Source organism: Centroberyx gerrardi, unplaced genomic scaffold (assembly GCF_048128805.1).
Source record: "Centroberyx gerrardi isolate f3 unplaced genomic scaffold, fCenGer3.hap1.cur.20231027 Scaffold_605, whole genome shotgun sequence".
NCBI classification, from domain to species: domain Eukaryota; kingdom Metazoa; phylum Chordata; class Actinopteri; order Beryciformes; family Berycidae; genus Centroberyx; species Centroberyx gerrardi.
In genome coordinates this window covers 1-11,779 of record NW_027605426.1, presented here as the reverse complement: position 1 = coordinate 11,779, position 11,779 = coordinate 1, and the positions used below count along the sequence as shown (strand labels likewise).

The 11,779-nt window shown below is 42.6% G+C and overlaps 1 protein-coding gene across 1 annotated transcript; it reads left to right on the top strand.

Annotated features, from left to right (window-relative positions):
* Positions 1-4,578: 4,578 nt before the first annotated feature.
* On the top strand, positions 4,579-11,254 carry LOC144538470 (SH3 domain and tetratricopeptide repeat-containing protein 2-like; the record flags this gene model as incomplete). Its single annotated transcript, XM_078282531.1, has 6 exons — positions 4,579-4,753; positions 8,710-8,808; positions 9,476-9,613; positions 10,333-10,460; positions 10,698-10,803; positions 11,111-11,254. Coding segments are annotated over exons 1-6 (658 nt in total), but the record flags the coding sequence as incomplete, so codon positions are not given.
* Between the last annotated feature and the right edge of the window lie 525 nt (positions 11,255-11,779).

Below are 11,779 nucleotides of genomic sequence, written 5' to 3'. Positions count from 1 at the left end.
GTCTAATTTTTTGGGTTTTTTATTTGAGCGTTCAAATATTATTTCATTGTATGTGTCCAAGCATTCTTTCATCAGAAAACACCATAGGCTATAATACACTGTAATCTTTTTACTAGCCTATCTAGAGCTTCACCCCGTACTCATGATTCCATTGAATGTTTTTTAGATGTTTTTGTTTTTGTTCTGTACACCTTAATACTTATTTATTATTTTTGAGTGACACATTTATGCTTTTATTGTGAAAGCAAATTTGTCTAACTTCCGGTGTTATTAACCCCTCTCTCTCCCACTCTCTCTCTCTCTCTCTCTCTCTCTCTCTCTCTCCCTCTCTCACTCTCTCTCTCTCTGTCTCTCTCCATCCTGGGTTCAGCGACGTCACTCGCGACCGGACTGGAGCGCATTGGGGAGACTGTCCAACACACTGCAAAAAATGTCTATCTTAAAAAGTAATTTAGTCTCATATTCGGTGTTGAAATTTTATTTTTTTTCTGAAAACAATGAAAAAATCTGCCAGTGGGGTGAGATGATCCCACTTGTGTCCGAGGCAGTTTAGGAATTTCCTAGAGGCGAGCATCATCTTGAAACAAGGCAGAATATGGCAGATTATCACTCCACTAGTATCAAGAAAATAACGCTTGATTCAAAAAATTCTTAAAACAAATTGTTTTTCATTGGAAACACGTGAAATAGCTTCCACCGTTGGCAGATTGTTGAATTTATTTTAAGAAAAACAAGATTTTAGGACTATATACTGCTAAAATGACTTTGAGATGGATATTTTTTGCAGTGCGGGGCTTGGCTTGTATTCATCAATGGCTAAAACTGTTATGACACCGCCCTCTTCTGGAAAATCGACGTAAGCAAATTAGTTAATTGGATTATTTACAGTGGACTTGCTGTTGTTAGGAGACGAGGCAGGCAACTGTGAAACTGTTGACGGACAACATGCTCCGCTGTTTTCGGCAGTACAATCACAATAAAAGCCCTAATTGTCAAGTTATGCCAAGCATCACAGCTCGCACTACGGGTTTGAGTTGGTCCTAACACACCTTGACTACTTTGAAAATGATTAAATAGCAGAACGTACATTATCATGCGTAGCCTACTGTAACTGTCCCATCCTGCCTGGATTCACTTGACCCTGCATGTGGTGTCAGCGTGGAAAGATCTCCATCTAACGGTCAAAACAGTCTCTATTGTTTCCTAGACAGCCTCAGTGGTGAGGAGTCAAGTCAAGTAAAATGTATTTATAAACCACTTTTAAAAGTTGGCCAAAGGGCTGCACAAAGCCAATAAATGTATAAAATTACCATAAACATCTAAACACAACAAATCACTCAAATTATAATAAATAAATAATAATAATTATATATAATAATATATATAATATTATATATATATATACTGGATATGTGTGTGCAATAAAGAATCAGAAGACATGCACATATAACCAGACAAATAAAAAGAGGACTTCAAGGCTAGAGAATAAAAGTGAGTATTGAGCTAGAGAATAGATGAATAAATGTTAGTTAGCAGGCAAGAGGCTACTGTTTATGAAGCCATGTCTGAATGAACAAACATGTTATATGGTGATGTGTTACAGAGAAGATTATAATGATGATGATAACATAACATGCCATTTAGTGGCCTCTTTTATCCAAAGTGTCTTATAGTACCATCACTGTATACATTTTTGACATAGGCGGTCCCACTGGGAATCAAACCCCCTAACCCTGGTAGTGTTTGACGTCATGCTGCAGCCATTGAACTAAACACAACCATGGTACTGGTGTGTGTGTGTGTGTGTGTGTGTGTGTGTGTGTGTGTGTGTGTGTGTGTGTGTGTGTGTGTGTGTGTGTCATTCTTAACCAACTGCCCTGTCCTGTGCTGAGCAGGGAGAGGAAGCCCTGGTTCTGAGGCCTGGAGGAAGCTGGACAATGGCGGGATGTGAGAGGCGCCTCTCTCCCTCTCCCTCTCTCTCTCTCTCTCTCTCTCTCTCTCTCTCTCTCTCTCTCTCTCTCTCTCTCTCTCCTCTCTCTCTCTCTCTCTCTCTCTCTCTGTCTCTCTCTCTCTCTCCACAGCCCTATACCTCTCCATGCTGCAGCTCACTGGATGTACAAGACGTTCTGTCTTTGTCTGTTCATTTACTTTACAATACTCCCTTACTCCCTTTCATTGTCTTGCTGTGTTCTGTTCCCCCTCTGTCTCAACAGGGGAGCTTTGGGAAAACTAGGGTGTGGGCTTCACCAAAAATAAAGATGGACTTAAAACATAGACTGATATGATCAAATCCCATTATAACATACATCATCAAGTGGCGTCTTGCTGGCTTAGTTGGCTAAGACTCATACCACGTCACCCCGATGTCCTACAGTAGATTTGAATCTGTCCCATGCTCTTTGTTGTATGTCGTCCATCTCTGTATTATTCACTGTCCAATAAATGTGAAATGCCAAAAAATAATATTAGAAAACATACATCTTCATGTTCTAGGTTTTTTGTTCTAGGTTTTGTGTTCCTTTTCCCAGAAAGAAGTGACACAGTTATCTAAATGGAAAATTAAATGTAATACACCATATTAAAAGTGTCCTGGATTCCAGTGATTGATTATGTTTACTATGTGTGCTGAAGTGCTATGAGTGGCTGCCCCTTTAACCACAGTCAAAGCTGTTTATGATCAGTAACTGTTAATGATTTACTGTATTAAACCATTTTCATTAGTGTTTGTGTGTGTGTGTGTGTGTGTAATACTGTGTGGGTGGCTGCCCTGTGGGCCCGGTGTGTGCCGGGTGCTGAACGTGCTCCTGTGTCAGTCCCGTGTTGTGCTTTTGTCCTCCAAACTGACGGGGCAGAAAAACAGGAAGCCGGCCTTCCTGAGCGCTGAAGGCAGAGGGGCAGGAGGCAGGAGGGCGTCAGGTCGCCCGCCGCAGTGTTCCCTCTGCCTCTGTGAGCCAGTGCCCCCTGATCGACACTGAAGTCAAACATCCCTTGATATGTGTTTTTGCTGGAATAAACCAGAATACTGTGACATCACTCTTTTCCTTCTAAGGGTCCTGCAACTTTCCTGTGATGGAAACCGGTTTCTTTAAACACAAAGACAGGAGGAAAAATATTTACACTAATCGCCTTTGACAAGAGCAGTATAAAAAATCAACACTCTGAGCACAAATCAGGTTTCTTTCTGACCTGCTGACACATGATCATGGAGATTTGATTACTGGTCTTGGTGTTTGGTGCGGTCCCAATCCATCGCCTCATTGCATCGCCTTATCCACTGAATGTTTTTCTATTGGAGGAGGTGTGTCTTTTGTTTTGGCAATCACACCCAGGCGATGGTCTACTATCGGTAGCACTGATCAGCACTATACTGCATTCTTCACTAACCCTCACAATCCCTGCCCTTTGTCCAACCACATAGCCAGGCTAAAGGCACACAAACACACATACACTATCTACAATCCACCCTGTAACACTATAAACTGTTATCTCCACCCATTCCTGTGTATCTGTAATTAGGAGTGCAATGTTGCTATTCAATACACAAACACACACAAATGCACACACACACTCATAAACACACTTTCGCAAACAGAGCAGAGCAGAATAAATGGTCTGTGTCTTGCAGCCCTGCATGGCCAATTGTATGATCACATGTGCAGGGCTGATATTCTGTGCTCAGGGTGACTTTGTCATGGTGCACTGGGGGCTGGGGATACACAATCAGTTCCAGAGTTTATATTTAACTAAGCAGGGCAAAACACAAGAAACCAAAGCACCGCTAGCCTGGGGATTATTATCTCCCTCCACACAGATAGGGATGGACATGACCCAGAAAGTGAAAGAGAGTCAATGATAAAGAGAGGTCAGTGGTGTACACAAGCTAGCTGAAGGGGGGTGAGGGTAGGTTAATGGTAGGTGGTAGGTGGGAGCTGCCACGTGGAGTCAGGCTGACACAGTGTGTGAAGTGATGCCCAAGACTGAGGCACAACACCCTTGGAATGAAGACGAGCGGTAACTTTGGCATAGCCCTGAACAATTATACAAGCCAGCTGATTGTTCACGCCTTTGGCCTGCTGTTATGTTCTGAATGCAAATGCGTCACACACACCAAACTGGTGGGACTGGTGTTGTAGAATGAGGAAATGGCATACTGTGTTTGTTGTGCTTTTGCTTTTAGAGAGAGGCATTATTGCCGGGTTGATTGTTTCAAGAGCTTTTAAAAACATGGATTCAAATTTGATGACCTATTTCCACTCTTTCACTCTTGTTGTTGTCACACATGTACTGAACCAATCAAAAAGATGTCAACATGTGTCTTATAAGATCTGCAAAAGAGCTGATGGAGGGAGGAAGAGTGTGTGTGTGTGTGTGTGTGTGTGTGTGTGTGTGTGTGTGTGTGTGTGTGTGAGAGAGAGAGAGAGAGAGAGAGAGAGAGAGCTTGTGTCCTTGTCCCAAAAAAATGAGGGGAGGAGTCACAGCATACTTCCTCAGTCAGTGACATGCCGACTGGGATAGCCTCTGGGGCGCTCAACACACACTCATACACTCACACACTCACGCTGACTTGCATACTTCTGTTTCTCTCCCTATGCCTTTGGACTTACAATGGAGAATGCCGGTAGTTTTTACAACAGGGGTGAGGTGCACTTCACCTATTAAACCGTGAACCCACACAGACACACACACACCTACACACACTCTGCCACGCACATGAGGAATGAAGTGAGAGGGGAGAGTTGGCAGCAGGACAGAGGTAAGAGTTGCTTTCTACAGCTGTCTATGGAATTGACTCGTCTCTGATTCTCACTGTCTCACGACCCCATTGTGTTTAACAGGTTTAACAGTGCTGTTCTTTGTATCTGTAATCTGTCACATAATCATAAAGTTGCTGACAGCTCGCAGGGCATTGGACGGACAGTGTAGCATAAAAGAGGGACAGTGACTATTACGTAGTGATTATTAGTTCTGTATTCTGCACAACAGCTGTACTTTGTGTTTTGATAATATATGAAAGTACTTCCACACATGCTGAAAAGTAAGAAAGTGGACTTTAACTAGACAATCTGAAGTAATCTGAAGTCATTTTATCTCTCTATCTTTATATCCATCTTCCGCTCATAAAAGAATATCAGAGCATGGAAATAAAATTGATAAATCCAGAGTGCATGAACACTAAATTGCTTTGTTTAGGAGTTGTACATATGCCTGATGCCTGTATGCAACAGTGTGGGAATCTCCCTGCAGCGAGCTCTGTCCCAGACACACAGGCATGTGAGTGAGCTAACAGGGGGTTAGTCTAAACTTAGAGCCCATAACCCCTGTCTCATATTACTCTTCACTACATGCTCCCCTCTAACTCTCTTACTGCGTATCCCCAATCTATGGACCCACATTGTACACACACACACACACACACACACACACACACACAGACACCTCAAACCACCCTGCTCATAATGAACACAACCAGATTGTGTTGGCACCATATGTTTCTTATTAGCATGCCGTGTTTGAGTGTTATTGTCACGGACTGCTGAGTGTCACGATTGCAGTCTGGGCTTTGCCGTGGTTTCAAACCCTTTGAAGAGTGAGACCATTAGTGGTGTGTGGTTGTTGGTCTCCTCAACCCCTGTCCTTCAAAGACAATACATAATGTCTGAGGCCTAAAATGTCTTTAATCACATCTATTGTTATATGAAAGTCTAGCAAAGCAGTGCACAATGTCAAGTTATTTAGAAGAGGAGCGGTTTTGACACGACCGCTGTGAGGAAACAATAGCTAGATCCACTGTACTCAAGGTGTTTCACTTAGGAGGCATTGTGACGTAGACAGCATCAGCAGAAATCACATTACAGTGTTTCTATTTACAATCAGCCTGTGTTTCAACATGGACTTAATCATAGCGTCTTGGATGACACTAGAGACTGCTGTTGCCATTTGTGCAGCTTTTGGTGCTAACAAAGGGCTAGCTTGTGACCACACATATCAGCCTTGAGCAGCCTGTGTTTATTAGATTAGACAGAATCTGTCGCACTGTGAGAAACAGAGAGGAGCGTCTAAAGAGTGTCAGGATATGCCCTGACACGCCTTTAGCCTGTTTACAGCTTTCTGCCTCACAAGACACACACACAGACACAGATTCAATCATGACCATTCAGCCGCCGCATAAACAAGATGAAGCGATGAGCTTGGTTTCAGACGAGGATGTCGCCCCCTTTGTTTACAGTGTGTCCAAGCAGGGGAACGAGCGGCACACAAAGAAGAGAGGAATTCTATGCTTGTGTTTTAGCGTGTTTTCTGTGATCAATGATTACATGCAGTGGCAGCCATCATTTGTCCCATCATGCATCACGCGTAAAGCATCTTTCCCTAAATAGCACTGCAGCAGCCATTACGGCCTATTCCTTCTCAAATGCCATTAAGCTGAGCTGAACTTAATAGGCATATTATAACACAAACTGGTGATACTAAAATCAACTAGTTTGCCTGTCCAGAAAAGAGAATATATTAGAACTTTTCCAAACAATTCCTCTCAGTGGTGCAGCAACAAGATAGCAGTAGCCTACCTCCTGTTGCACATAGCACATGCAGTTAAAAGTGTAACCTGTATGTTGTAGAGAGCATCACTATATCATTTGATTTTTATATGTGCCATAAAAAAAAACGAGTAGTGAAAAATGAATACACTGACAGGAGTCATTGTTGCATTTTATTTCCTTCTCAAGCAGTAATGGTTCATACAAGGACAATGATTTCTGACCCACCCATGAAAAGAATGATAGCCAACTTCAGCTTATTCATTACACTACAAACATTATTCTTCAATATCTTTATCATCTGGAGCTCTTGACCAATCAAAACTTCCACACAGCCCCACCGTCCAATCCCAGACCTCTAGCCTAGATAGTTTTCTCCATGGTGACCTTACAGAGTGGGGTGATGTTGTCCTAGTGCGCTGATCTCATTTCAGCTGGCTGTTATCCTTCTAGTGGCAAAGAGTACAGTTGTGTTGAACTGTGTTGTGTGAATAAGCAGATCCTTGATCTATGCCAACAGGCAACTCCTACTCGCTTTGCTGTGACCTTGCAGCCTGTCCCTATGTGGCATTGCTTTACAGCGGATCAGCAATACATTGTCTCAGCAGCACACACACACACACACACACACACACACATACACAGAGACCGTCCCCCTCGACACACATACACAAACACATTGTCTTTGTGACACACATACTATGCATATTTTCACTGACCCACACACACACACAACACATAGGGAAACTCTCACTGAGGCCTGCCCCCCACACACTCATACCAATCGCAGAGAGTGCTTTGTGCATTCACAGACAGGGCAGCTACTGAGGAGAGAGGGAGAGGCTGGTGGGAGGGGGAGATGGGGACAGCAAGAGACAGAAGGATTACAAGGAGAGAACGAGACCGAGACAGACAGGGAAGAGATAAGGCTTGCACAGGGAGAGAAGAGAGACACATACGGTAAACGCAAGTGCTGGGAAGAGAGAGAGAGAGAGCAGGGCAGGAAAGGGAATACAGAAATAGGGAGGGAAACAGGGGCTTGTCCATCAGAGCGGAGAGGAAGAGAGAGAGAGCTGTTAAAGAGGCAGGGAGAGCTGATGGGATGGCATTGATCTCTGGGAGCCGTCGGCTCCTGGGCCACATGGCGTCTTGTTGCTGCAGACCGCTGCTCAACTGCTCCTGCTGTGGATCCTTCATCAAAGTCTGCCTCTCCTCCTTCACAGGTCGGTCCCAGCCTGCTCTCTGTGCTACCGTGCTGGCATGAGAAGGACTGGTACATTCAGATAGACAGGAGCGTAGGTCTTTATACAACATGGGTAACACACTTAGCCAAGAAGGTAAAGGGCATGGTGTGTTTCTGACATGCTGTAGCGGCCTGACTGTGCTTGTGTGGCGTCAGATAGTCCTGTTGGTGCTAACTGTGCTGTATGTTGTGGATACTGTACTATGGAAAAGAATAGGCCGTTGTCTTCTTCAGTATATTGTCATGTTGTATTGTATTGCTGAGTTGTGCGCCTCATTGTCGCATTGTCCTTTGTTGCGAATGCTTTGCATAAAGATAATACTGTTCTGTTGTGTTTCTGTACTGACAAAGCATGGTTTGCTGAGGAAGAAGAAAGAATAGCATTTTAATTGCACCTCATTTTTTTGTTTTTTGGTTCATAGTGCATAAACTGTGTACCTTTTTATTTTATTTCAGTGCATTCCTTACTGTGCTGGTGTCTGACTGTGTGTCTGACAGTATGTGACCATGTTGACATGTTACTGTGCTCTTAGCGGTCAGGGCAGCTGTGTGATCCTGGAGGCGGCTGTTTGGCTGATGTCAGTGCAGCTGTGTGTCTGTGCTGGGCCTTTGTGTGGTCCGTGTTCAGCGTCATTGTATCCCCCCCATACCCTGTTAACCCTGTTGACACTAACCTATGGCTCTGTCTTAGGGTCTCCAATATAAACTGCTGCACTCCTTGTTTGCCCCAGTGACCTTAACTGGCTCCCCATCCCAGTAACCATTTTGTTTTTTCTTTAAGATGCATTGGTTTATTCCTTGTACTGTATGAAATCATTATTTTCTTTGAAGTAATTTGAAACTGATTGAGTAAAAAGAGTAAAAGAGTAGACGATTGTGTGTTTTCATGTTCAGGAATTGTGCAATACACATCTGCTTCCCCCTTTACAGACATCTCTCCTGCTGAGCTGGATGCTCTCTGGAGGGAACCACCATATGCTCTAGGGGGAGCGAATGAACACTTCTCAGGAAATGACACCATGACTCAAGGTAGAGTACGTTGCACAGAAAGGCCGGATGTTGTAGCATGTCTCTGTCGATTTGAAATCATATTATTATGGAATCCTTTATTAGTTTGGAGCCCAAACAACATCATGAGACTAATTTGAGAGGGAGCCACACTGCTGTCCCAGTGGTCACAAATTGAGGAAGTGTTTGGGACATCCTCCCTGCACAATGGGGCAAACTAGGGAAAGCCCGTCGCCACTGCACTTCAATAGCAGGCTATTATATGCAACCATCTGGTTGATATTTATAGGTGTAAAAATGAAGATCCTGTTTATGTACAGAAGGAAACTGAAAGCACATGTACTAACTGAATACGCTCAAGTTTATATGCAACCTGTCTCACAGGACTAAATACCGACCAGCGGGTATAAATTGATATTTATTTTGGAATGGCAAAACAGAGATTGTCATCTTGTGTCATCTGGTAACATTTCCAGTTTTATCCACAAGACAATCTGGAACTTTTGATGACCCTTTTGATAAAACTGTTTCCATTTATTACACACCTATCTTTATTGAAAAAAAAATCTCTGTGTACTACGCTGTTTTGGAAACACTGGCTTACACAGCACTGGGCCTAGAATAAGAGCAAATGATGCACTAAACTTGACCCAATGTTCTTTTTTCTGATTTTATTTCCCCTCTACAGGTTTAGGTGAGGAAGAGGAGGGTCCAGGGGTGGAATCAGGGGAAGGAGGGGCGGAGCCAGACAGCTACTGGAAGAGGAAAGAAGCCTTCCTCAGAGGAAGTACTGTGTCACTGGGAGTGGGAGAGAAATTCTCCTCAGGTATTTGTAATAATATTTTTGCAATAGTCCATTGTCTGACTTTTGGTATGTCTCTATTGGCATACTAGTTGTTATATTTGCTAGTCTAAACTAGTTATGTATATGACATTTCCAGTGCATCTACATATTATCTTTATGTAAACTGATAGATGCACATTTCCCCCTCTACTAATGCTTTACTCATTCAGCAGTTTAGCTCCATCCATCACTTTCCCCCCCAGGTTCTTCCTGTCAAATGGATTTAAATGGCGATCCTGAGAGTCCAGTCAGAGGCCTAATAGCACTATTATAACTCTGGGGACTAACATTGTGCACACAAAGCATCTCACTGAAATATGAGCTCCCTTAGAAAGTCTTTAATGAACTGGTGGAAGTTGTCTCTCTCTTTGCCGGTACTTGCAGGTTCATTTCTGTCTCAGTTTTTAGTTTTAGTTTATTTGCACAGTGATAGAGGCAACGTGATAAAAGCACAGTGGTAAAATGCAGAAAAAGGGGAAACCAGTGACTAATTTGTGCAGGTGGCTTGAAAAAACAAGAAGATTATAAAAACTTAACTGGTTTATTCCCTTACTGGTTCATTGTCAATGAATTCTATCAGTCCTCTCCTTCAGTAAGCTGTTATTTTGACAGGATTTGCTTGGACTGGACATTAATCCACAAGGAGAAACAATCTCATTCAAGTGTGATTCATGATAGCATTCATTTTGTCTTTTGTGTAGAAATCGTGCTGGTGTTCACTGGGCGGAGGCGGTCCAGTGCGGTTCCTGACCGCGCCCTACAGGAGGCGCTGCGCACTCGACTCAGAGTGGTGGAGAGCAACAGCCAGGATGTCATCCAGCTCTTTAAAGTCAGTGACAGTCACCACCAGAATACAGACTATTGCTATTCAAACCTTCTGATATAATAACACAATACAGTGCAATATGATATCATATAATAGTACACAATCTAATACAACATGAGTCAATATAATGCAATATGATACGTTATTATATCTATTGTGCACTTTGTGGAGATGGTTTTATGTGCTGGCACTGAAACACATGCAACAGAAACATGAGCCTAAAGCACTTTGTTTCTGCAGGACTTGTCCGCCCGTCTGGTGTCTGTCCACGCTGAGAAGGACAGCTTTGTACTTACCTTCAAGACTGTGGAGGAGATCTGGAAGTTTTCGACTTACCTGGCTTTAGGTAGGATTGATTAGGAGCATTTTGGATCTTTAGACAACATCACAAATACAACTGTGCGCTAAACATAGCCAACTGTGTCTTTTTTTTAATCCCTTGCTTTCTACACTGTTATTTACCTAATTTATTTCAATTTATGCATTTAGTTTTTGCATTATTATTGTTATTATCATTATTAGTAGTAGTGATGCTGATAGTGGTATTATTACTATTAGTTATTGTAGTAATAGTGTTGTTAGTATTAGTAGAGTAGTTTTGTAGTATTGGTATTTTTTCCAGCACAAACAGTGATGCATGTTCTCTGTCTTAGGCTATGTGGCTCGGTGCTTGGAGAACTTCCTGTGTGACCAGTCCTTCTGGCTGGACCCGGAGCTGCTCAGTGACTTGGAGATCAATGTGACAGTGGACGAGGAACATCTGGCCACCCTCTACCTGGGACTGCTGCTCCAGGAGGGTCAGTAGTGCTGTGCTGTGCAATCAGACACTTAATGGAAACTCTCAGAACCGTTTATGAACACTTTCTTTATTAACACAGATGTTGGGAGTAGATCACTGATTATTTGCTAAAAATTGGTAAACAAGAATGAAATGAAATTATTCAATTAAACATGCAGTTTACTCCAATTTACAGACTCTATATTGAACAATGTTATTATCATCTGCCACCACGATTGGTGGTTATTTCAAGATGCGTACAACTGCATTCTATATTTTCTATATATTCTCAAAATTATGTATTTTTTCCCACATTCCTTACATTTCTGAATAATCCAACAAGTACTTTTCAAAAGTATCTTTAATGTGGTCACTGTGATCATACAGTAACTAACAGATTGCAGTTGCAATTTTTTGAGTAATCCCATTACTGGTAATTCATTTCTCACTTACCCTGATTTAACACTATGAAAGCCATATGACTCACATGACTTGGGACAGCTGATCGCAATGGACACCTTATAGTCATTCACCCTAAGTAGAA